Source organism: Xiphophorus hellerii, chromosome 9, assembly GCF_003331165.1.
Source record: "Xiphophorus hellerii strain 12219 chromosome 9, Xiphophorus_hellerii-4.1, whole genome shotgun sequence".
Taxonomy (NCBI): domain Eukaryota; kingdom Metazoa; phylum Chordata; class Actinopteri; order Cyprinodontiformes; family Poeciliidae; genus Xiphophorus; species Xiphophorus hellerii.
The window spans coordinates 3,078,516-3,106,144 of record NC_045680.1 but is presented as its reverse complement, the minus strand read 5'-3'; the positions used below and the strand labels follow the sequence as shown (position 1 = coordinate 3,106,144).

The window sequence follows — 27,629 nt, the reverse complement described above, 5'->3', positions numbered from 1 at the left end:
TGGATGAAAAAGTCAAATAAAGCCAAAAAGAGCAATGACGTCATGTAAAAATATTCAAGGCTTTTATTTTGAAATTATTATTATGCTCCATTTTAAAGTTCCGAACTAATCCCATGTGTATGTAACATTGCTTTAGATAAAAAAGTCATATACGGCCAAAAAGAGCAATTACGTCATGTAAAATATTCAAGGCTTTTATTTTGAAATTTTCAGTATGCTTAATTTTAAAGTTCCAAACTAATCCCATGTGTAACAGTGCTTTGGATGAAAAAGTCACATAAAGCCAAAAACAGCAATTACCTGATGTAAAAATATTCAAGGCTTTTATTTTGAAATTATTATTATGCTCCATTTTAAAGTTCCGAACTAATCCCATGTGTAACATTGCTTTGGATGAAAAAGTCATATACGGCCAAAAAGAGCAATTACGTCATGTAAAATATTCAAGGCTTTTATTTTGAAATTTTCAGTATGCTTAATTTTAAAGTTCCAAACTAATCCCATGTGTAACAGTTACTGAGTTAAATCAGTTATATACAGCCCATAGCAGCGGGTAGTTCTAAAGGCCAGTTCTCAGTCCTGATCTGTTTCAACTGAGGATAGATAGAACTACAGCGATGCGTATTCGTAGTCCAAATCAGCAGCCAATAGCCTCTTGAGATCCGTTGCTATGGCAAATAATGGTCTCAGCAGGTGTGAGCTGTGAGCTCTGAGCTCTCAAACACACAATTGTGTGTTTGAGAGCAAACACGTTTTACTGACAAAAAGCATTGGAAACAAATCCTTCTTGTTCGGGAACCGTAATACATATTCGAAAAGCGTTTTAAGCGTATGACAGTTCAATGTGTCTTCTGCGATAGTCCCGAGATTCATATCTGTACCTCACTCAGAACATTTACAGTGATGAGAGAAAGAAATGTTGTGCCCAGATCTGAACCGAGATCGGCTGTCACTGTAATTTGAGCAAAAATGAGAAAGTTTGGGTCGCTTAGAGGCAAATTGTGGAGAAACCGTAATTGGTATCGACGAGCCGTCTTCACTTTCGAAGAGATCACAGACGTATCTACAAAATGAAATTTGAATGGCATTTCTAGGTGAATTTGTGACGACACAGCAAATCCTCAAAAATAGGGTATTTCCAGGATTTTTCCCATTGACTTATAATGGGGTTTTTTTCGCAGTTTTTTGCGAATTATGTCGCCACGTTAAGCCCAAATCCCACCAAAAATAATAGCTCCAATGGCGTGAATTTTCTGCACGTTTTGATACCTCATTTGTAGGTGTGCACCCAGCGGTATGAGCCGCATTAACGGTGACGGAAGAAAAATAAAGAAGACTAGAAAATTTCGGAAGAAATTTAGCCGGGGCCTGCCAAGGCGCGCCTGTGGGGTTTGGGCCCGGCGTTGTCACGCTACAAATTGGCCTCGATGCTAAAGAACGCCGCAACGTAATCAGTGGCATGTGGAGAACCGCAAGAACGTTAAGTAAGGCGGACGTGCACCATTCAGTATTATAAAGTAAGTATATCAGCTAAAATCAGCAGAAACGCTAATGTTAGCGTCATTGCTTTCATCAGTATGTGGGAAATCACTAGGATATTTTCTATAATTGATTTACTCCATTCAGTATACTAAACATTGCTAAAAAGTAAAATAAATAGCTAATAGCTTATTGAAGCTAAAATGCTAACGCTAATGAACCTTGCATTGAACTGTTTAGTAACAGTTCAATGCTCATAAACTGCAGGAAGGCAGTTAATTAGCATTTACCTAATGATTGTCACAAATATAAATTTTCAATAACGCACACACACAACATATTACAGTTTAAAAATATATATTGACCTTATGTTAAAGATTTCTACAAACTTTTTACAGGTAAAGTTTACAATGAACCAAAATTACAACATTTAAAGAATACCATAAATTTAAGAATCTAATGTCTCTGCAATAAAAAGAAATTGCTATCTTTTTTATTTTTAAACAACACCTCATATTGTTAAATAACTGATTTTATGTATTCAAGTTTTAAATATTACATTTGAGTTTGCATGGATGTAAAATTACTGCTCAGTTTAAAAATTACAGTATTTTTAAACTGAGCAGTTTAAAAATATGCTCAGTATTTTTAAACTGCTCAGCTAAACTACGCTCTTTAGCTCGTTAGCTTGTCGATGTTTCAGTTTTATTCGCTGGGAAAATTATTCTTTGTCTGCTTTGAAGATAAGCAGACAAATAATAAAAAACAAGTTTTGATATTAACTCTCAACTTCATTCACAAAACTTTTTCGTTATTTATTACGCAACGAACATGCATTTCACATAAGAACAAAACAATGAGGTGACGTTGCCTGTCCTTGAACACAACGCTGATCCCTCTTCACCCTGTCACCAACTCACACACATCCTCATTGTGTTGTGTTCTGTAAATAAACAAAACACAAGCAAAATCAATAAACTATATGCATATTCCAGTATACTGAGTTTTGGTTTTACATTCATTCTATTTAAATGTAGTTTGTTTGTGCTTACCAATGTTTTCTGGCCGGATGTCAGGCACCGTTTTCCCCTGGTCAGTTCGTCGATGTCTGGTTTTAGTTCTATTCTGTGGCAATCCGCAAAACGGCGTGTAGGTTTTCGTCAGTAATGCGCGATCTGTGCTTGGTCTTGTTTAAAGTCATTATTGAAAACATCTCTTCGCACAGATAGGTGCTTCCAAACGTGGACAAAACACGAGCTGCATGGAGTCGAAGCTGTGGCATCAAATCAGGGGGCAGTAGACGGTAAAAGTAAAAGTCCTCGATTGAAACATCACGGGACTTCGCTCTTTAGCTTCTTAGCTTGTCGATGTTCAGTTTTATTCGCTGGGAAAATTAATAATCAGCTTGAGGTGACTCTGCTGCACTCTAGTGGCGAGAAGCCGTAATGTTGGTTGGTAAGAATCGGAAGGCATTATGGGATATGTAGTTTGTAGTCAATTCGTGCTCAAAACCTATTTTAAGTCAATCAATGGGGCTGTAAAACGGTGGTAGGGGGGAGAGGGCCACATAAAATGACGTAGCGGGCCACATGTGGCCCGCGGGCCTTGAGTTTGACACATGTGCAATAGAGGATCTATCTGCTGCTCATGCAAAACAGTCTATTTTAATCCCATGTGTAATAGTCATTGGGTTAAATCAGTTATATAATGCTGAAAACGCAAGTAGTTGATGTAAAAATATTCAAGGCTTTTATTTTGAAATTTTCAGTATGCTTCATTTCAAAGGGCCAAACTAATACCATGTGTAACAGTGCTTTGGATGAAAAAGTCAAATAAAGCCAAAAAGAGCAATTACATGATGTAAAAATATTCAAGGCTTTTATTTTGAAATTTTTGTTAAGCTTCATTTCAGAGGGCCAAACTAATACCATGTGTAACAGTGCTTTGGATGAAAAAGTGAAATAAAGCCAAAAACAGCAATTACCTGATGTAAAAATATTCAAGGCTTTTATTTTGAAATTTTCATCAAGCTTAATTTTAAATTGCCACACTAATCCCATGTGTAACAATTGCTGGGTTAAATAAGTTATATACAGCTCAAAAGAGCAATTTTCTGATGTAAAAATATTCAAGGCTTTTATTTTGAAATTTTTGTTAAGCTTCATTTCAAAGGGCCAAACTAATACCATGTGTAACAGTGCTTTGGATGAAAAAGTCAAATAAAGCCAAAAAGAGCAATTACATGATGTAAAAATATTCAAGGCTTTTATTGTGAAATTTTTGTTAAGCTTCATTTTAAAGTTCAAAACTAATCCCATGTGTAACAGTTACTGAGTTAAATCAGTTATATACAGCCCATAGCAGCAATTAGTTATAAAGGCCAGTTAAGTCCTGATCTGTTTCAACTGAGGATAGATAGAACTACAGTGATGCGTATCTGTAGTCCAAATCAGCAGCCAATAGCCTCTTGAGATCCGTTGCTATGTTAAATAAGTTTCACACCAAGGTGTGAAGTGTTAGTGAAAGAGCCTGAGAGCCTCAGAAAATCCTGTCGCATGACTTTGCTCTGAAGCACCGTGACAGAAAACCGTACGGTCTAGATAAATTTCGAAAACATTTTACCGGAGCAGACAGGCGTATCAATGTCAGGACCGATTTTGATACTAATCGTGCGATATTTGTGGCCGTGATGGCGATTTCAAAAATGATTTGGGTGGAAAAAGTTGTCTTGATCTCTCACTCTAATCAGCGAGAGAAGCCCTCTAACTTTAGGAAAAATGAGAAACTTTGGGTCGCTTAGAGGCAAATTGTGGACAAACCGTAACTGGTATCGACAAGCCGTCTTCACTTTCGAAGAGATCACAGACGTATCTACAAAATGAAATTTGAATGGCATTTCTAGGTGAATTTGTGACGACACAGAAAATCCTCAAAAATAGGGTATTTCCAGGATTTTTCCCATTGACTTATAATGGGTTTTTTTTCGTAGTTTTTTGCGAATTATGTCGCCACGTTAAGCCCAAATCCCACCACAAATAATAGCTCCAATGGCGTGAATTTTCTGCACGTTTTGATACCTCATTTGTAGGTGTGCACCCAGCGGTATGAGCCGCATTAACGGTGACGGAAGAAAAATAAAGAATTATAATAAAGAGACACTTTGTTGGGTGTAGAGTAATAGGTTCCTGCCATTGCTTTGCATGGCAGGCCCCAACTAGAAAATTTCGGAAGAAATTTAGCAGGGGCCTGCCAAGGCGCGCCCGTGGGGTTCGGGCCCGGCGTCGTCACGCTACAAATTGGCATCGACGCTTAAGAACGCCGCAACGTAATCAGTGGCACGCGGAGAACCGCAAGAACGTTAAGTAAGGCGGACGTGCACCATTCAGTACGATTTAAAATGTTGTCAAGGCTTTTATTTTGGAAGTTTTGTTAAACTTCATTTTAAAGGGCCAAACTAATCCCATGCGTAATAGTCCTTGGGATAAAATAGTTATATAATGCTCAAAACACAAGTAGCTGATGTAAAAATATTTAAGGCTTTTATTTTGAAATTTTCAGTATGCTTCATTTTAAAGTTCTGAACTAATACCACATGTAAGAGTGCTTTGGATGAAAAAGTCATATAAAGCCAAAAACAGCAATTACCTGATGTAAAAATATTCAAGGCTTTTATTTTGAAATTTTCAGTATGCTTCATTTTAAAGTTCTGAACTAATTCCACGTGTAAGAGTGCTTTGGATGAAAAAGTCATATAAAGCCAAAAACAGCAATTACCTGATGTAAAAATATTCAAGGCTTTTATTTTGAAATTTTCAGTATGCTTAATTTTAAAGGGCCAAACTAATACCATGTGTAACAGTGCTTTGGATGAAAAAGTCAAATAAAGCCAAAAACAGCAATTACCTGATGTAAAACTATTCAAGGCTTTTATTTTGAAATTTTCAAGTATGCTTCATTTCAAAGGGCCAAGCTAATACCATGTGTAACAGTGCTTTGGATGAAAAAGTCAAATAAAGCCAAAAAGAGCAATTACATGATGTAAAAATATTCAAGGCTTTTATTTTGAAATTTTCAGTATGCTTCATTTCAAAGGGCCAAACTAATACCATGTGTAACAGTGCTTTGGATGAAAAAGTCAAATAAAGCCAAAAAGAGCAATTACGTAATGTAAAAATATTCAAGGCTTTTATTTTGAAATTTTCAGTATGCTTCATTTCAAAGTTCCGAACTAATACCACGTGTAACAGTGCTTTGGATGAAAAAGTCAAATAAAGCCAAAAAGAGCAATTACTTCATGTAAAAAATATTCAAGGCTTTTATTTTGAAATTTTCTGTATGCTTCATTTCAAAGGGCCAAACTAATACCATGTGTAACAGTGCTTTGGATGAAAAAGTCAAATAAAGCCAAAAAGAGCAATTACATGATGTAAAAATATTCAAGGCTTTTATTTTGAATCTATTATTATGCTCCATTTTAAAGTTCCGAACTAATCCCATGTGTAACAGTGCTTTGCATGAAAAAGTCATATACGGCCAAAAAAAGCAATTACATGATGTAAAAATATTCAAGGCTTTTATTTTGAAATTTTCAGTATGCTTCATTTCAGAGGGCCAAACTAATACCACGTGTAACAGTGCTTTGGATGAAAAAGTCACATAAAGCCAAAAACAGCAATTACCTGATGTAAAAATATTCAAGGCTTTTATTTTGAAATTATTATTATGCTCCATTTTAAAGTTCCGAACTAATCCCATGTGTAACATTGCTTTGGATGAAAAAGTCATATACGGCCAAAAAGAGCAATTACGTCATGTAAAATATTCAAGGCTTTTATTTTGAAATTTTCAGTATGCTTAATTTTAAAGTTCCAAACTAATCCCATGTGTAACAGTGCTTTGGATGGAAAAGTCAAATAAAGCCAAAAAGAGCAATTACGTCATGTAAAAATATTCAGGGCTTTTATTTTGAAATTTTCAATATGCTTAATTTTAAAGTTCCAAACTAATCCCATGTGTAACAGTTACTGAGTTAAATCAGTTATATACAGCCCATAGCAGCAAGTAGTTCTAAAGGCCAGTTCTCAGTCCTGATCTGTTTCAACTGAGGATAGATAGAACTACAATGATGCGTATTTGTAGTCCAAATCACCAGCCAATAGCCTCTTGAGTTCCGTTGCTATGTTAAATAAGTTTCACACCAAGGTGTGAAGTGTTAGTGAAAGAGCCTGAGAGCCTCAGAAAATCCTGTCGCATGACTTTGCTCTGAAGCACCGTGACAGAAAACCGTACGGTCTAGATAAATTTCGAAAACATTTTACCGGAGCAGACAGGCGTATCAATGTGAGGACCGATTTTGATACCAATCGTGCGATATTTGTGGGCGTGATGGCGATTTCAAAAATGATTTGGGCTGAAAAAGTTGTCTTGATCTCTCACTCTAAGCAGCCAGAGACGCACTCTAACTTTAGGAAAAATGAGAAACTTTGGGTCGCTTAGAGACAAATTGTGGACAAACCGTAACTGGTATCGACGAGCCGTCTTCACTTTCGAAGAGATCACAGACGTATCTACAAAATGAAATTTGAATGGCATTTCTAGGTGAATTTGTGACGACACAGAAAATCCTCAAAAATAGGGTATTTCCAGGATTTTTCCCATTGACTTATAATGGGTTTTTTTTCGTAGTTTTTTGCGAATTATGTCGCCACGTTAACCCCAAATCCCACCAAAAATAATAGCTCCAATGGCGTGAATTTTCTGCACGTTTTGATACCTCATTTGTAGGTGTGCACCCAGCGGTATGAGCCGCATTAACGGTGACGGAAGAAAAATAAAGAAGAAGAATATTAAAGAGACGCTTCTCTCCGACAATAGTAATAGGTTCCTGCCATTGCTTTGCATGGCAGGCCCCAACTAGAAAATTTCGGAAGAAATTTAGCCGGGGCCTGCCAAGGCGCGCCCGTCGGGCATGGGCCCGGCGTCGTCACGCCACAAATCGGCGTCGACGCTAAAGAACGCCGCAACGTAATCAGTGGCACGCGGAGAACCGCAAGAACGTTAAGCGAGGCGGACGTGCACCATTCAGTATTATAAAGTAAGTATATCAGCTAAAATCAGCAGAAACGCTAATGTTAGCGTCATTGCTTTCATCAGTATGTGGGAAATCACTAGGATATTTTCTGTAATTGATTTACTCCATTCAGTATACTAAACATTGCTAAAAAGTAAAATAAATAGCTAATAGCTTATTGAAGCTAAAATGCTAACGCTAATGAACCTTGCATTGAACTGTTTAGTAACAGTTCAATGCTCATAAACTGCAGGAAGGCAGTTCATTAGCATTTACCTAATGATTGTCACAAATATAAATTTTCAATAACGCACACACACACAACATATTACAGTTTAAAAATATATATTGACCTTATGTTAAAGATTTCTACAAACTTTTTACAGGTAAAGTTTACAATGAACCAAAATTACAACATTTAAAGAATACCATAAATTTAAGAATCTAATGTCTCTGCAATAAAAAGAAATTGCTATCTTTTTTATTTTTAAACAACACCTCATATTGTTAAATAACTGATTTTATGTATTCAAGTTTTAAATATTACATTTGAGTTTGCATGGATGTAAAATTACTGCTCAGTTTAAAAATTGCGTTGTGTTCTGTAAATAAACAAAACACAAGCAAAATCAATAAACTATATGCATATTCCAGTATACTGAGTTTTGGTTTTACATCCATTCTATTTAAATGTAGTTTGTTCGTGCTTACCAATGTTTTCTGGCCGGATGTCTGGCACCGTTTTCCCCTGGTCAGTTCGTCGATGTCTGGTTTTAGTTCTATTCTGTGGCAATCCGCAAAACGGCGTGTAGGTTTTCGTCAGTAATGCGCGATCTGGTCTTGGTCTTGTTTAAAGTCATTATTGAAAACATCTGTTCGCACAGATAGGTGCTTCCAAACGTGGACAAAACACGAGCTGCATGGAGTCGAAGCTGTGGCATCAAATCAGGGGGCAGGAGACGGTAAAAGTCCTCGATTGAAACATCACGGGACTTCGCTCTTTAGCTTGTTAGCTTGTCGATGTTTCAGTTTTATTCGCTGGGAAAATTAATGATCAGCTTGAGGTGACTCTGCTGCACTCTAGTGGCGAGAAGCCGTAATGTTGGTTGGTAAGAATCGGAAGGCATTATGGGATATGTAGGTTGTAGTCAATTCGTGCTCAAAACCTATTTTAAGTCAATCAATGGGGCTGTAAAACGGTGGTAGGGGGGAGAGGGCGACATAAAATGACGTAGCGGGCCACATGTGGCCCGCGGGCCTTGAGTTTGACACATGTGCAATAGAGGATCTATCTGCTGCTCATGCAAAACAGTCTATTTTAATCCCATGTGTAATAGTCATTGGGTTAAATCAGTTATATAATGCTGAAAACGCAAGTAGTTGATGTAAAAATATTCAAGGCTTTTATTTTGAAATTTTCAGTATGCTTCATTTCAAAGGGCCAAACTAATACCATGTGTAACAGTGCTTTGGATGAAAAAGTCAAATAAAGCCAAAAAGAGCAATTACATGATGTAAAAATATTCAAGGCTATTATTTTGAAATTTTTGTTAAGCTTCATTTCAAAGGGCCAAACTAATACCATGTGTAACAGTGCTTTGGATGAAAAAGTCAAATAAAGCCAAAAACAGCAATTACCTGATGTAAAAATATTCAAGGCTTTTATTTTGAAATTTTCATCAAGCTTAATTTTAAATTGCCACACTAATACCATGTGTAACAATTGCTGGGTTAAATCAGTTATATAAAGCTCAAAAGAGCAATTTTCTGATGTAAAAATATTCAAGGCTTTTATTTTGAAATTTTTGTTAAGCTTCATTTCAAAGGGCCAAACTAATACCATGTGTAACAGTGCTTTGGATGAAAAAGTCAAATAAAGCCAAAAAGAGCAATTACATGATGTAAAAATATTCAAGGCTTTTATTGTGAAATTTTTGTTAAGCTTCATTTTAAAGTTCAAAACTAATCCCATGTGTAACAGTGCTTTGGATGAAAAAGTCATACAAAGCCAAAAACAGCAATTACATGATGTAAAAATATTCAAGGCTTTTATTTTGAAATTTTCAGTATGCTTCATTTCGGCTTTTATTTTGAAATTTTCAATATGCTTAATTTTAAAGTTCCAAACTAATCCCATGTGTAACAGTTACTGAGTTAAATCAGTTATATACAGCCCATAGCAGCACGTAGTTCTAAAGGCCAGTTCTCAGTCCTGATCTGTTTCAACTGAGGATAGTTAGAACTACAATGATGCGTATTTGTAGTCCAAATCAGCAGCCAATAGCCTCTTGAGATCCGTTGCTATGTTAAATAAGTTTCACACCAAGGTGTGAAGTGTTAGTGAAACAGCCTGAGAGCCTCAGAAAATCCTGTCGCATGACTTTGCTCTGAAGCACCGTGACAGAAAACCGTACGGTCTAGATAAATTTCGAAAACATTTTACCGGAGCAGACAGGCGTATCAATGTGAGGACCGATTTTGATACTAATCGTGCGATATTTGTGGCCGTGATGGCGATTTCAAAAATGATTTGGGTTGAAAAAGTTGTCTTGATCTCTCACTCTAATCAGCGAGAGAAGCACTCTAACTTTAGGAAAAATGAGAAACTTTGGGTCGCTTAGAGGCAAATTGTGGACAAACCGTAACTGGTATCGACGAGCCGTCTTCACTTTCGAAGAGATCACAGACGTATCAACAAAATGAAATTTGAATGGCATTTCTAGGTGAATTTGTGACGACACAGAAAATCCTCAAAAATAGGGTATTTCCAGGATTCTTCCCATTGACTTATAATGGTTTTTTTTTCGTAGTTTTTTGCGAATTATGTCGCCACGTTAACCCCAAATCCCACCACAAATAATAGCTCCAATGGCGTGAATTTTCTGCACGTTTTGATACCTCATTTGTAGGTGTGCACCCAGCGGTATGAGCCGCATTAACGGTGACGGAAGAAAAATAAAGAATTATAATAAAGAGACACTTTGTTGGGTGTAGAGTAATAGGTTCCTGCCATTGCTTTGCATGGCAGGCCCCAACTAGAAAAACAAAATTTCTGAAGAAATTTAGCCGGGGCCTGCCAAGGCGCGCCCGTCGGGCTTGGGCCCGGCGTCGTCACGCCACAAATTGGCGTCGAAGCTAAAGAACGCCGCGACGTAATCAGTGGCACGCGGAGAACCGCAAGAACGTTAAGTGAGGCGGACGTGCACCATTCGGTACGATTTAAAATGTTGTCAAGGCTTTTATTTTGGAAGTTTTGTTAAACTTCATTTCAAAGGGCCAAACTAATCCCATGCGTAATAGTCCTTGGGTTAAAATAGTTATATATTGCTCAAAACACAAGTAGCTGATGTAAAAATATTCAAGGCTTTTATTTTGAAATTTTCAGTATGCTTCATTTCAAAGTTCCGAACTAATACCACGTGTAACAGTGCTTTGGATGAAAAAGTCAAATAAAGCCAAAAAGAGCAATTACATGTTGTAAAAATATTCAAGGCTTTTATTTTGAAATTTTTAGTATGCTTCATTTCAAAGGGCCAAACTAATACCATGTGTAACAGTGCTTTGGATGAAAAAGTCAAATAAAGCCAAAAAGAGCAATTACATGATGTAAAAATATTCAAGGCTTTTATTTTGAAATTTTCAGTATGCTTAATTTTAAAGTTCCAAACTAATCCCATGTGTAACAGCGCTTTGGATGAAAAAGTCAAATAAAGCCAAAAAGAGCAATTACCTGATGTAAAAATATTCAAGGCTTTTATTTTGAAATTATTATTATGCTCCATTTTAAAGTTCCGAACGAATCCCATGTGTAACAGTGCTTTGGATGAAAATTCATATAAAGCCAAAAAGCGCAATTACCTGATGTAAAAATATTCAAGGCTTTTATTTTGAAATTTGCAGTATGCTTCATTTCAAAGGGCCAAACTAATACCATGTGTAACAGTGCTTTGGATGAAAAAGTCAAATAAAGCCAAAAAGAGCAATTACATGATGTAAAAATATTCAAGGCTTTTATTTTGAAACTTTCAGTATGCTTCATTTTAAAGTTCCAAACTAATCCCATGTGTAACAGTGCTTTGGATGAAAAAGTCATACAAAGCCAAAAACAGCAATTACCTGATGTAAAAATATTCAAGGCTTTTATTTTGAAATTATTATTATGCTCCATTTTAAAGGTCCGAACTAATCCCATGTGTAACAGTACTTTGAATGAAAAAGTCATATAAAGCCAAAAAGAGCAATTACATGATGTAAAAATATTCAAGGCTTTTATTTTGAAATTTTCAGTATGCTTCATTTCAAAGGGCCAAACTAATCCCATGTGTAACAGTGCTTTGGATGAAAAAGTCAAATAAAGTCAAAAAGAGCAATTACATGATGTAAAAATATTCAGGGCTTTTATTTTGAAATTTTCAATATGCTTAATTTTAAAGTTCCAAACTAATCCCATGTGTAACAGTTACTGAGTTAAATCAGTTATATACAGCCCATTATAGCAATTAGTTCTAAAGGCCAGTTCTCAGTCCTGATCTGTTTTAACTGAGGATAGATAGAACTACAGCGATGCGTATTCGTAGTCCAAATCAGCAGCCAATAGCCTCTTGAGTTCCGTTGCTATGGTAAATAATGGTCTCAGCAGGTGTGAGCTGTGAGTCATACATGCTCAAACACACAATTGTGTGTTTGAGCAAACACGTTTTACTGACAAAAAAGCATTGGAAACAAATCCTTCTTGTTCGGGAACCGTAATACATATTCGAAAAGCGTTTGCAGCGTATGACAGTTCAATGTGTCTTCTGCGATAGTCCCGAGATTCATATCTGTACCTCACTCAGAGCATTTACAGTGATGAGAGAAAGAAATGTTGTGCCCAGATCTGAACCTAGATCAGCTGTCACTGTAATTTGAGCAAAAATGAGAAACTTTGGGTCGCTTAGAGGCAAATTGTGGACAAACCATAACTGGTATCGACGAGCCGTCTTCACTTTCGAAGAGATCACAGACGTATCTACAAAATGAAATTTGAATGGCATTTCTAGGTGAATTTGTGACGACACAGCAAATCCTCAAAAATAGGGTATTTCTAGGATTTTTCCCATTGAGTTATAATGGGGTTTTTTTCGTAGTTTTTTGCGAATTATGTCGCCACGTTAACCCCAAATCCCACCACAAATAATAGCTCCAATGGCGTGAATTTTCTGCACGTTTTGATACCTCATTTGTAGGTGTGCACCAAGCGGTATGAGCCGCATTAACGGTTACGGAAGAAAAATAAAGAATTATAATACTTAAAGAGACGCTTCTCTCCGACAATAGTAATAGGTTCCTGCCATTGCTTTGCATGGCAGGCCCCAATAAAGAAACACTTTCTCCGACAATAACAATAGGTTCCTGCCATTGCTTTGCATGGCAGGCCCCAATAAAGAAACTTTTCTTGGGAGAATAGCAATAGGTTCCTGCCATTGCTTTGCATGGCAGGCCCCAATAAATTTCTTTTTTTTAAAATCAGCACAGAAATTTAAAAAGTTCAAAAGAATATCTTTTGGATGGAATTATTTAGTTAGCTTGCGTGAGCATACCTCAGCACAGTCCAGTTTGCCATCCTTGTTAATCTCTGCCAATGAACAAACAGCATTTACCTCCTCAGCTGTCATCTTGTCACCGCTCTGCAACAACAAAGACAATTTCAAATAATATCCTGACCGATCATGATGCAGATACACTGCCTGGCCAAAAAAAAAAGTCGCCACCTGGATTTAACTAAGCAAATAGGTACAAGCCTCCTATTGGATAAGTACTGCATAGGCGATTATCTTTCAGCTGGCAACAAGTTATTTAACCCCAGCTGATGCAATGAGTAACTCCTCATTTCTTAAACAACCATGGCAAAAGACACATCCTGTGGTCGTGGAAAAGACGTTAGTCTGTTTAAGAAGGGTCAAATCATTGGCATGCATCAAGCAGAGAAAACATCTAAGGAGATTGCAGAAACTACTAGAATTGGGTTAAGAACTGTCGAACGCATCATTAAAAACTGGAAGGATGGTGGGGAACCATCGTCTTCCAGGAAGAAATGTGGTCGGAAAAAAAATCCTGAATGATCGTGATCGGCGATTACTTAAACGTTTGGTCAAATCAAATCGAAGAAAAACAACAGCAGAACTCAGGAGTATGTTTAATTGTGAACGCAAAAGCATTTCCACACGCACAATGCGAAGGGAACTCAAGGGGTTGGGATTGAACAGCTGTGTAGCCGTAAGAAAACCTCTAATCAGTAAGGCTAACCAGAAAAAAAGGCTTCAGTTTGCTAGGGAGCATAAAGATTGGACTCTGGAGGAATGGAAAAGGGTCATGTGGTCTGATGAGTCCAGATTTACCCTGTTCCAGAGTGATGGGAGCATCAGGGTAAGAAGAGAGGCAGGTGAAGTGATGCACCCATCATGCCTAGTGCCTACTGTACAAGCCTGTTTGGGCAGTGCTATGATCTGGGGTTGCTGCAGTTGGTCAGGTCTAGGTTCAGCAACATTGTGTACCCAAAGAATGAGGTCAGCTGACTACCTGAATGACCAGGTTATTCCATCAATGGATTTTGTCTTCCCAAATGGAACGGGCATATTCCAAGATGACAATGCCAGGATTCATCGGGCTCACATTGTGAAAGAGTGGTTCAGGGAGCATGAGACATCTTTTTCACACATGGATTGGCCACCACAGAGTCCAGACCTTAACCCCATTGAGAATCTTTGGGATGTGATGGAGAAGGCTTTGCGCAGTGGTCAGACTCTCCCATCATCAATACAAGATCTTGGTGAAAGATTAATGCAACACTGGATGGAAATAAATCTTGTGACACTGCAGAAGCTTATTGAAACAATGCCACAGCGAATGCGGGCTGTAATCAAAGCTAAAGGCAGTCCAACAAAATATTAGAGAGTGTGACCATTTTTTTGGTGGCGACTTTTTTTTTGGCCAGGCAGCGTATATCTTCAGTTCAATGAATTCAAAAGAGTTTCATGATCTTTTGAATGAAAAGTCAAGACTGGGGCTCCCAGTTGACCTTTGCTACTACTAAACATTTCTAATAGTGAAATTCCATAGTTTTTAACTCTTAATTTCCCAGAGTTCTCAGTTTTTAATCCAGACAAAATGGATGAATGGATTAAATTTTTTGACAATTGGTGGAGAATAAAAAAAAATACAGTTTCTTTTCCAAATACTTAGATGCTGACTAGTGATCAAAGTTTAGCTTTGATGTTCCAAGAATAAAGTCATCAACAAAAAACTGAATCCAACTTCTTGAGTTGTACACACACATTTGTTTTAAATAAAAATGAGTAAAAAAAAAATCAGAAATAAAGTGAATAGTTAGCAGCCTAATGACAATGATCCTGATTCCAGCTATTCCATTCAAAATTAGTGTCATTCTCTTGTGACACTAATTTTATGAGTAGTTACTGAATGAAAAGAGATGGAATAATAGCTAAAATTAGCCTTTCAAATTGGTGCATTAAATAAAAATGTTTTAACAATGGATCATTTTGCAAAACCAAGTCACAGGTTGAAGATCCCTATCCTAAACAACCGTAACCATCAAAAATTAAACCACCAAATAAGAAGCTAAAGTTAAGAAAATATTCTGCATTTTGTGGAAAATATATTTCATAAGATTCTAAAAAAACATTTTACTTACAGATGTTAGAGCCTTCTCCAGAACGCTGTGCGTGATGTAGCCGTCACAGTTTACATCCAGTTTTCTGAAAGCTCTCATTAGTTCAGCCTCATCGGTTTTCCGTTCGCATTTCAGAATCTCACAGAAGTCATCAAAGTTTAGCTTAGATGTTCTAGAAGTCCAGTATTTATTGAGAATCGCGTGGGACGGATTCCTACCAGCCTGCTGTAGAACTAAAGATAAATAAGAAACATGATATTCACATGATTGTCACTAAAAACAGAAAGCAACGATGGAACAAGGAGTGTGGAAAACAAACATCTTTTAAAAAAGTTTGCCTCCATCAAAAATGCATTTTACGACAGTTTGGCATTTAATTATTAAATAGGTAAAAGCAAACTAATTTACTCTGAAGAACACTCAATGAAGACTGAGAACCACCAATGCTTCTTGTAACTACAAGAGAAATCGAAAGCTGATGTGATTAAAAGTTTAATACTGTTTTTAAATTCTTATACCAGTTTGTCTTCAAAACTACAGCTACTTTCTGTAATATTACTCAAGGGAGCTAGTTGATTCAGAACTGTATGTTATTACTTTTCACTAATAACTATGTGCACTTAATCGATTTATCTTTATTCCTGCCTTTGACATTTTTGTAGTTTTCCTGATTACAAATCGAGGTATTCTTATAAACTTGAGACTTATGTGGGCTACATCATGGAAAAATTAAGATGGTTGACCTAAATCAGCGATTTGCAATGTTCAGTGACACTTTACATTTTGTCCTATTCTACCAAAGACGCATTTATGTTGACTTCTACGTAAAACTTGTGCTTTCACGTGAATCAAGGCAAAGTGAGATTTTCACAAGTTAAAAATCACACAGCGTTCTGTAGCAAATTAGCAAGTGGTTTAAAGGCGGTTCTTACCCCGACACAACTGTTGTTTTGAAGATATATTAGACAAACTTGATCGGAACACAGCAAGATAAGCAGCTCGACACTGCATGTAGAAAACCTCATCATCGGAGGGACGAGTTGATTCCTGAGAAGACATTTTGTAAGGAAAAAAAAAACAATATGGCAACGATTCGCTATGTCTATGGGGGAATAGGGAGCAGACCGCCAACTAAAAGTTTGAATTGTTGCATTTGCCCTTTCGTTGATAGGTGTGATACATTGTTGCTATCGCGGGGACTGTTGCTAAGGAAACAAAATCTCGACGGTTCGCATCAAACAGGACCCGGTGGAAACAACTAAAAAGAAAACGTTCCTCTTACGTTGCTAAACCTAATGAAATGCAGTGTCTTTCACAAAATAAACCAAAATTAAATTCCACTGTGGTAAAATTATCCACAGATTTTAGAAAAAAATAGATTAATAAAAGCATGAAATGTCATACGTCACCAAAATAGCTTGTTATTTCTGGAACTATTTGTGGTACAACAAACCCATCCATCCATTTTCTGTACACCCTTATCCCCAGTGGGGTCGGGAAGGATGCCTTTCTCCAGGGAACGTTTCGGGCGAGTAGCGGGATACACCCTGGACAGGTCACCAGTCTGTCGCAGTGCTACAAACCTGCTATTTGAAATATGAATTAATGACCGGTTAAAAATTAGCGTATAGTCTGACAGATTTTCACTTTTCTCATATTACAGCCTCAAATTAAATGGGTTTCATTTTTACAAGTACATTCTTAAAAAAATGTAAATAAAAATAGTTATGCATGTTGATTTTTTTAATGTCTTACAGTACGTGTCTAATAATTCTGAATACATAGATATTGTCATGATGGGTCCTAGTTTCTTTTCCCACATACAGAACAGACAATCAGATGAATAAAGTTTATTTTAACAATGATTAAAAATGAGAATGTGTGGTTCTTGTTCTTGAGGATGGCAACCGGGGTCGTCCGTACTCTGAAGAGCAATGAGATAGATGGTGAGTTTGAGGAAGTCGGAAAGTGGAGCTTCAGGAAGAATTAGACTGATCTTACTTGAAATTAAGATTATCTTCCACCAGGGAGGTAATACAGTGGTTTCCGGGATTTGGTCTCCTTGTGGAGGTCCTCGAAGAGGTCAGGGTTCCAGAGTGGCGTTTCGACGGGGTGAGTTCTTTGGTAGATGGTGGAGACTGCGGTAGAGGGCGGACAAGTAAGGTCAGGTGAGGAGGAACGAGGAGCGAACCGACTGCCAGCTGGGAATCCAGGAATGATTTATGGTTTATCTGCAGAGGCGAAGAAGGGACTCGGGCAACCAGTGGGTAACTATCCATGGCGTCACGAGGAGAGAAATCCGGGAAACCAGGAGCTCGGGCTTCACGGAGGTATTTCCAGAGCGTCACAAGAAAACACCTGAGAGAGAGGTAATAAGAATATATTACTAGAAGCAACTTCAGAAAAAAACCCTGAGAGCAAGCTCGGAAGGGCGCAGAGTACCATTACTGGCAAACACTCAGGCGTCGAAGTGCTAGCAGCCTGCTCCTCATATACTCCTAGATGATTAGATGATGAATCACAGGTGTGTAGGACCCAGTCACGCTCTCCAGAGGGAGCAGCGTCTTGGAATCATAGTGGAAGGAGAGGGAAGCAGCAGGCAACAGAAACCCCCCACAAAAGAGGACCAAAACCCCCTGTTCCCAACAGATATGGAAATTGTCCCTATCTTTCTAAAAAAAAAAAAAAAAAAAAAAAGAACATCTCAAGTTTATAGACAGGTTGGAGAGAGACGTGTTCAACAATTTTAGGTCTCGCCTTAAATTCTCAATTGAATTTAAGTCTGGACTTTGACTATGCAAGAATAATACATGAATATGCTTTTGCCTAAAGAATTCCAGTGCAGATCTCGCAGTATGTTAAGGCTTGTCTTTCTCCAGGAAGGTGAATGGCTGCCACAATGTCAAATCTAAATTTTAATTAAGCTGAGATTGTAAGGACTTTACTATTAAGACTTTTGAAGGTTATAAATTGCTCTGAGTTTTATTTAGGAGTCTTGGAGCCATTGGGCTGTTTGCCAATGCACACCACATCTTAAAATTTTTTGTAATAAAAAAAGGTTTTTATTTGTTCAAAAACATATATTCTTTTTCTTCAAATGTATAGTCTAGCTCTCTGTGTGGTCTATGAGAGTTCAAGTTCAGCTTGAGTTCTGTCTTTTATCCATTCCAATTTTTACACAAAAATGGTGCTTCAAAATGAATGAAGTATTATAATTTCAAAGAAGTTGAAGGTTTTTCTAAAATGCCAACATATTATGTGCCAAAGTCTGTAATAAGTACTGAGTTACAGAAAGCTGTGTTTTATGAGTGTCTATATTTCAACTGTCATACTCTTCTGATGGTCAAAATGACAAATCAGAGTTTAATGACAGGAGACATGAAATGACGGAGATCCATCACTGGCCAAATTATCAGTGATTTACATAGCACTAAAAATAGTTGTGTAAGAGTCACTTAAGACAAGAACCATTTCCTTAGCTGAGGCAGACAATTTGAGTCTGAACTATCTATCAAAACAAGGATTAGTTTAGAATTTTATAGTTACACAAAATCAATCTACAAAGAATTCATAACACATGGTTGATTTTGGCATCTTAAGGTAACTCTGAGGACAGCAGCAATCCAAGGACATTACTTTGAAATGTGTAAAAAACTGAACACCTTAAATGTCAATGCATAAACAGAGACAGATCAACAAGATAGGAAAAAACTTTGAAAAAAAAGATAAATTAACACACATATTAAATGGCCAGACTATGCATTAATTTAGAAGCTGAAAAATTTATTGATTTATAGAATCAGTTGTCTGTAATTCCAATAGTAGTTTTATTTTAATAGGGACAAAGTACAAAGAGTACATTATCTAAAAAAAAAATGATCCAGAGGACATTAAGTGAAAAAAGATTTTCAATTTTTTTGAACCTTTCATCAAAACATAGCACAGCATAGAAATATTTATTGGTGCATACGACAATAAAATGTTTCACTGGGTTTGCAAAAATCTCCAGAGGGATTTTGTCCATCTTTGTTTACAAAAAACTTCAAATCCTTTGGGTCTCCTAGTGCAGTGGGTAGATTTTTTTAATATATATATATTTTATATTATGAAGGTCTGGAGACTTTCCAAGTCACTAAGTGACTTTAACGTGTTTCCTTAGAAACTCTTTTGTTGTCATGATGAAATGTTTTAGGTCATTTACATGCTAGGAAAACCATTCACATATTATTATCAGTGTTGTGGTTGAAGTATGACGGTTCTTGTACAAGATAATGAATATGCTGCTTATTATTTTTCATTTCAATGGAGAGAAGTGCACTTGTACCCTTAGCACAAAAAACATGCCCCATAGCATAATGTTTCCATCTCTGTTCTTGACTGTGAGGATGAAATTCCTGGCTAAATTTCATTGTGTATCAAGTTGACACCAGAGAGCTTGATTTTAGTCCAAGCCATTATTTGTAATTTTACTGGAAAACCTAAGATGGGCTTGTAACCCTTTCATAGCATAGAGATGGAAATTCTAAATAATTCTGGTCTCAACTGTTTTCGTTTCACAAAGAAACTCTTTGAGTGATGTTGTAAGCTGATACCTCATCTTTACCCCCTGAGGCAATACTTTTGCATGAAACTCCAGACCTTTTTACTCCAATTCTGTACAGTAGCACCATGAGTTGTTACCCAAGTCCTTGCTGTAGTCCACCAACACCTTGTGCAGATCTAGTGTCCTATGGTAGATGTCAGCTGACAGCTGTTTGGTCTTGCTTTTATTGACAAAGAAGTTGAAATCGAATGAATTGGTTCTGTGGACAGGTGGGCTTTAGTTGAACGAGGAGTTTAGTTCAGGGTTACCTACAAATAAATGATTGATTGTGATCTTGTGTGTCACTTTGACACATATCCAGTCAGTCGGAAGCAAAATTCTGGCTGGATTCTAGGAGATCAAAAACATATTTCACTAAAATAAAAGCAAATCTTTTTTGTAATTTTTATGCAATCTGTATAACAATCACCGGTCTGTGGAGCAAAGAAAGCTCTGCTGGAAAACTCATCAGTATCCTTCTGAGGAACAGAGATATGGTGTCACTAGTGTTCCTTTACCAACTGAATAGTCACTTCTTACTTTTGTGTTGTATTAGAATGGATGCTTGTGTGACTAGAGGATTTTTCTGGTCCTATTCCAATGCAACCTCTCCACGTTTATGTTCTATTTGCCTTAATGTTTCCATTTTGTAGTAAATCACCAGAGGGCAGCAGCGAACAAGTGCATTCTTCTCTTGATTTGAAGGAGATCATAAAACATGTATGGTAAGACCTTAATGACATTTATTGTTGAAGTCATCCTATCTTTACTGTCACAAGAGAGCAAAATAAATAGGACACTGGTTGTGAAGATAGCCCTTAAGTATCAGTCAAACTTTAGAATCTCAATATTCTTTCTGGCTTTCTACGTAACTTTAATGAGATTATGTTTCCAACATCAGGGGATTTTTCAGCATGGAAAGAAAACAAAGCCTCCTGTGATAAATGTAAACCATGTTCATAATGGCACCCTGGTTTTACTATTATTACTCTAATAACAATCTTAAAACGTAACTGTAGATTTCTTAAAATGGTTTACAATGACAATGGAAAGTTGCTATAGTACATATGGAAACCACAGATTTGAAAGGATGGTAAAGCAAAGCCCATTTAAAAGTTTGGAGGAGATTTACAAAACATGTAAGGCAGCTGGAGTCAAGGCTTAAGCTACTCCTGTATCAGATTAAAAGAAGCAGCTGACCTGTGCTGGGCTCTTGCTCAGTGATGTAAGCTCCTCTTTTCTGCTGAATGAAAATTTTGCATTTTATTTGGAAATTAAGGTCCCACAGTCTAGATAAAGAGGGGAGAGCCACAGAATCCATGTCACTTGAAATCCAAAGTAAAATTTGATGACTCTGGTATTCATACCAACTTCTACAGACTGTTCACTGTGTTTAATCAAATCCAAAGTCAGAGTAGCTTCATGCCTTCCTCTGCTGTAAAGTAGTATCAGTATCTGTTTTATTGGGCTCCTAAGCATCATGCAGAATCTATGAGATAATTATCTGGGACACCAAAGCCAACTGGACCTCAGCTGTAGTCTGATCACTTCCATGAATTCTTGCAGAAGAAATCTTAATCAACTAAACAGTGCACAGTACAGTATATGGTTATACTTTTTACTAGTCCAGCATTTCTGGTCTACTATAAATGATTTTTATCAAATCTATAATTTTTTGTACATTGAATCTATGACACACTCTACTTTGTGTTGGGAAAAAAAATCCTCCAATTGTTTGGCTGACTTTATGATTAGAAGAAAATACAGTCACAAGGTTGTTTCATTCTTTTGGAGATCCCCGTGTGCTAATATTTCACTATTTGATTATCTTTTCCCTTGTATCTTCTGTGCTACTTAACTTCGGCATCAATGGATGCTTGTTTGAGTTGTGTGTCGTGCGACCTTTGGTGAAAAACAACATTTTGTTATGGTTGAACAAACAAGTCAATGAGTAGATTTCCTAAGGAAAGAATTAATTTGATTATTTTAGGCACATATTGTGCCTGCAGCGGAGCAATTCTTGTGATTCAATCATACAATGGGGACTTGTGGAAAATGAATAGGGGGCATTGTCGGGAGGCGAGCTTGTTTTCTGATAAGGTTGTTAAAAATTACTTTAAATTCGTTCCAGTAAAGGGACCAAACATACGTGATACATTGTGGGTCCACACCCCAGGAATGTCACATTTCTGTCACATGGTGGAGCCGTGAAATTTATCAGCTTTGCATAAACCTCCTTATAACAACAGACCTCACAGAGTCAATGCAGATAGAATTAGCCTTCTATGCACACTAAGACACACATTTTAAGTAAACAAACTGTTATTCAAAGCTGCTGGATAGCTCTGGCCTATATCTGCTGAGAGCATGAAATCCGAACAGATGATGGTGATGGTATCTTGATGCATGAGTGTCCACTAGTGTAAAGTGTTTGTTCAGATGGCTGATATGCTCTTTAGGCTTTGGGCTCACGTACTGAATGTCTAAGAAATCCTCAGAGACTCCAGAGGAAAAGATAGTTGACATCTAAACAGAATAGTCATGCACTTTCATTTTGTGGAGTAGAATATTAAGATGTGTGCAAAAGCCTTCTAATGTTCTAATGAAGACTGGGTGGCTCCAGGAAATCACTCTTTGTTGCAGTTTTCAGTGAGGTCTGAAATGCTAAGTACAGAATATGCATGTTATTGCAACTCATTGATATGTGATGTTGAAGTACCATAAAACAAAGAAGCGCAACAATTTTTGTATCAACTAAACATAATGATGACTGCTCAGTTCTTTTAGCCAATGAGATCACCCACTAGCAACCTAAACTTATGGGAACTCAATTGGGAAACCCCATTAAAATTCAGTTCTTCACTGAAAAATCTTCTTTTTTGACTCAAGAAGATACATTTCAAATTGATTTACACATCAAGCAAAGGATATCAGCAAAAATGAACATTGTACAATATTCTATCCCCTAACAGTGTTGGCTCATATAACTTAAGTGATGCATAAGTTATTTATGCCACTGACCAGTCCCTTATTTGATGTATGAATTGCATGAGATAACACGGTGTGAGTGAACACTATGTTGTTCAGTCACATCAGCAGTTAGAAACACACCAAACTAAAATGTCAGAGGTGATCATGTGCACTTGATGTGATACAGTTGTGTGTAATTTTCATTTTGGACTGAATATGTGGTTGTTCTAGTTTATTTCTCAACATAAATACAATTTTTATTACATTTTACAGAAAGGATGGATGGATTTAAATGTCCAAATATGTTAGATAAACACACCTACTGTTGTAAGGTGTCCTATTTTTTTTCAATAGTTTAAACAATTCTGCAAAACAACTGAACTAATCTAAGGTAATTCTTCTTGCTCAATGTTCTGTTTTTTATTCCTTTTTCCACCTTTATTATGTGGTTGTTACACTGCATCTTTCTTTAGAGCGAGACTGTAACGTTCAAAAACGATAAAGGAGCAAAATTTTGTAAATTTGACTTTTTCAGTTTTACATTATGTTATGAGGTTCTTCCCTCATCAAAAACATACCTGGAGGGTTGATTTGTTTCTTTCATGTATGTTTCAGAAATACTTTCATCTCCATGGTTCTGTTTACAGAAACATTTACACTGACTGGGAGCTGAAAGAGAGTGAGCTTCTTAAAGAGACAGAGGCCCAATTTCTAGGCGTTAAATTGCAAAGTCAAGTTTTTTACCACAACTGAAGGTAACATGGCTACTTAATTGTGCTATAAAGTAGCACCATGTGCCAAGAAAATACATAATACTACCCCTTTAAGGTTAACAAAAGTTTCAGTAAGAATTCTAAAAAAAAAGTCACTTTAGGTGAGCAATCAGGCTTAGGGCGAGCATAAATCCTCCAGGTATAGTCACGGCATCACAAATACCCCCAATGCCTGCATTTGCTGATGACTACAAAATTGAAAAAGAAGGGCCCTAATAATTCTGAGGCAAGTTTCTCTCAGCAGTGCGTATTGATTATTTGTGTGGGGTGAGAGATTTGGAAAATTCAATTAAAGGAGTTGTGCAAAGGATTCATAAATTCAACCCCTCCAAGCCGTATCAAGACATGGTTATGTTCTAAATCAATGCTGCACTTCACAATATATTTTCTTAGGAATGTGAAAATAAATAACATTTAAACAGTTCTGCTTACTGCAGAAACAAATTCTGTCTCCTGGAAAGACTTTTTAGGTAGAGTCAGGTACTGACTTGTGCACATCATCAGAGTGGTAACATACTTTTATTGCAGTTTTTCTCATAAGGAAATCCCATATAATATTAATTCTGAGATGACAAAATGAGGGTAAAGAGTACAGCTCAGCAGAGTAAAAATTGATCAGGCCATAGATGGAGCCACATTGGGGAAGATTTGTATGGCTGCAGTAATGGACTGTATTAAAAAGATTCCTTAAGATGTCATAAAAGTGATGGGACAGTGTCGCTGGCCATGCAGCCGTCAGCTTAGGAATCTGAAACACTCGAGCACATCAATTTTAGAGAGGGGTGGATGCTCATAGACAGATGCCACCTAGTCTGTGTGTTTTATGATTGGACTTGTGGTTGTAATTAAAGGGGAGAGTTTTATATTTGATGGCTTTGATCAAAGTGAACTCGAAAGATATCGATCGGCATCGTGTATAACCAAGTTTGCAATGTTTTCAGATATGATTTCTGATTTAGTTAATGCCATTAAATTTTTCTTCAGACCCAAAGAAACCTCATACCTCCATGTTTGATTGAACTAATAATGAAACAAGCAACAGACATGTCCAGCATATACAGTACCATAAAGAGTATAATTCAAAATTGAAACAATATTTTTCAAATTTAAACCATGGAAGTGCATATGTATAGAGCCCCCAACTTCCTTCAGAAGTCCCTAAATTAGTGAATAGGGTCTAGATGTGTTTAATTTAATCTCAGGATAAATTCAGACTCCATGAAGGCCTTTTGGAGAACATTAGTGAGCAGACCGCATCATGGAGACCAAGGAGCACAGCATCAATACAGCAGATAGGTCAGAGATAAAGAGTTGGAAGTGTTTCAAGCAGAGCTTATAAAAGAAAATGGAGAACCGCTTAATCCATAGTCCAAAAACAAATCTGGAAACCTAGAAATACATCCTTGTCCACCTTACCTGGCCTTTATAAAACTTTTTGTTTTTGTAAAACACTATGTGTGAAGGAAAAGCAATATAACATCTCTCTGAAGATGCCATTCCCACAGTGAAAGACCAGTGGAACCATCATTCCATGGAAATGCTTTTCTTTAGCAGGAACAGGGACACCAGTCAGGGTTGATGGGAATATGGATGGAGCTAAAGGGCAATTGTGCAAGAAAATCTATTGAGCATCTGCAAAAGACTAGGTCCAGGTGAAAGCAAATAATGATGTTAGAATGCCCCAGTCAAAGTCCAGACTTTGATACAAATAAGACTGAGGCAAGACTTGTAGATTGGAAAGTACTGTAAATATTCACAGCAGCTCTCCATCCAATCTGGTTAAAGCTTTTAGTTTCTTGAGATGTAAAGCTGAGCAGATATAAGCCATAAAAACTGCCTGCTGTAATTTCAGTGAAACATATTTCTGTTTAAGTCAGTGGAGTCTGCGATTACTTTTTTTTTCCAGATGGATCTAGGGTATTTGTTGAAGTAGCTGAATTCATAAACTCTAAATATCAGGTGATTTTGACCGCAAACCTTCAGCTGTTTGCTAGAAAGTTGAGAATAAAGAAGAATTTTATTTTTTAGCACTGCTTTGAATCCAGGAATTCATAAATAAATGACAGAACGGCTTTTCCAGAAGAAAATTAATGGCCGGATCAGTGTTCAGAACTAAATAGAAGAGATAAACAAGTAATTTTTTCTAATTTCACTGAATTGTACAAGAAATATGCAGCTTTATAGTTGGAAAAAGTTCCAAAATACTTCACCTGGCTTATATTTTTTCGCATCATTAAAACAAGTATTGTGAAAGGGAAGTACAGACTTGTCAGACTTATGTATGAATGTACTTTTCTTTGTATGTGGTGTCAGTAGGAGGGATTGCTGGTATAATAATCCTCTGACAAATTATGAATGAAATGTATTGGAATGCATTTTGCAAACAGGTAGTGCAGCTTTATGCAAAAAGGTCTCCTTTTTTCATAAGCCTTCAGTCTTGACAGTGAATGCAGCGCGTGTGGAATATCATTTGTTGCCAGAGGGGTTACAATCATGTTTTTCTCCCACATATTCCCCCGGTTTTTGTTAGCGAGGGATCTCAGCTGTTGACAGGTAATAGAATTGCTCTTCAGCACTTGTGCGTATGATCCCAAGGAGATAAGGCAGAAGATGAATGAGGAATCTGTTCTGTCAGTCTTGGGGCTGAACAGTCATGGAGGACGTCATTCATTTCTGAGAGAGGTGTCTGGAGATGGCAGGAGAGAACGGCCTGACATTCTAGACCCCCATCCCTCCCAGCGAAGCGTCAATCTGGCAGCTGACAAATGTTGATTCTACATTAAACACAATGCAGGTACGCTGTGCAAATAATGTTCTTTAAGATGGCAACCCTGATCCCCTTTATGACTAAAGCCGCACCATCCTCCCCCACCTGCGCAGTTTAACAGCTTTTGGAAAGGAAATGTGCAGTGAGGAAACTGTCTTACGCAGCACTGTAGGGTCTTTATTTGGCAGCGCCTGCCTGGGAAGGCCGAGGCCTCTCGCTGCCCCAGTCGACCTAAGTAACAGCTGGTGTTCACAGCAACATTTCCTATTTCTGCCCAAGGTGGATCGTGTAACTCTCACTTTATCGCCCTTAGAGGCCACGTGAAGGACAAAGCAAGCATGCCCATAAATAAAACTAATGTTTTGATACAGGTCTCCCTTTGCAGGGGCCCGTGATGGCTTGAATAACTTCTTACCATCAGAACACTTGATAATATATAGGTTTTTTTTGTTATAAGTTAACATATGAAACTAAAAACTCTTCTTTTAATAAGGCAAATGTGAGCTAGTGGATGAAGCTACATATAATAGCTACAAAATTTACAGGCTGTTAGCTGCCTGTAGTCACTTAGTCCAAAAGTCAGAGCCACCCTATCAAGATTTAATGTTCTGAATAGTGATCCTACGAGTAGCATTTATCATTTCATTTGATAAATTTCATTTATCAAAAGATGTTAGAATGATTTCTTGTTTAGCATAATTTTTTTTAAAAATAACTACATTTACAATTTGTCTTTTTAAACTTTGCAGATGCACAAGTGTCCCTCTGTGTTCCTGCCTCTGTTGCAACAGTTAACTCAGATGTAGGCTTTCTATTTATCCCTGCAGCACATTACCAGCAGCCGGCTGGTCTCTCCATCCACATGTCCCCATCGCTGACCCGATAACATTTATAGTTGTAATGGATTTTTTTATGCCCGTCATTAACTCGCACAGAGATTGGAGAAAGAAATTGCTTGTACCTTTTTTTGTGTGGTATTTCAACTTTATAGCATTATGCTCAGATATGTCACCTTCCATCAAACCTTTTAAGGCCTCTCCTGTCTCTGGTTTTGTTTTAAATGTGCAGGTCTTTTGTGGAGGACCCTTGTAGCATCAAGGGCTCATAATTAATATTTAATGATGTTGAATAAAAGCTTGGAAAGATATAATTTCCGTCTAATTATGAGCTCCGTCTCCACCAGGGCTTTGAGGGTGATTTTAGCGCACTACTTGGCTAATGTAGACAATTTATATGAAGCCGGTTTGAATTTAATTATTTAATAACACGCCACTAAAAATGATGTTCGCTTCAGCACAGCGAGAAATATGAATTCATTT

At 37.2% G+C, this 27,629-nt stretch overlaps 1 protein-coding gene across 1 annotated transcript in view; it reads right to left on the bottom strand.

Annotated features, from left to right (window-relative positions):
* The window catches only part of efcab7 (EF-hand calcium binding domain 7), a 36,643-nt gene extending 19,801 nt beyond the window's left edge, over positions 1-16,842 (bottom strand). The window contains exons 1-3 of the mRNA XM_032571921.1: positions 16,151-16,842; positions 15,240-15,451; positions 13,129-13,215 (exon numbers count right to left, since the gene is read on the bottom strand). Coding sequence (XP_032427812.1) covers positions 13,129-13,215; positions 15,240-15,451; positions 16,151-16,277 — 426 coding nt within the window. The 5' untranslated portion in view covers positions 16,278-16,842. The remainder of the gene's footprint in view (positions 1-13,128; positions 13,216-15,239; positions 15,452-16,150) is intronic.
* Positions 16,843-27,629: the final 10,787 nt, after the last annotated feature.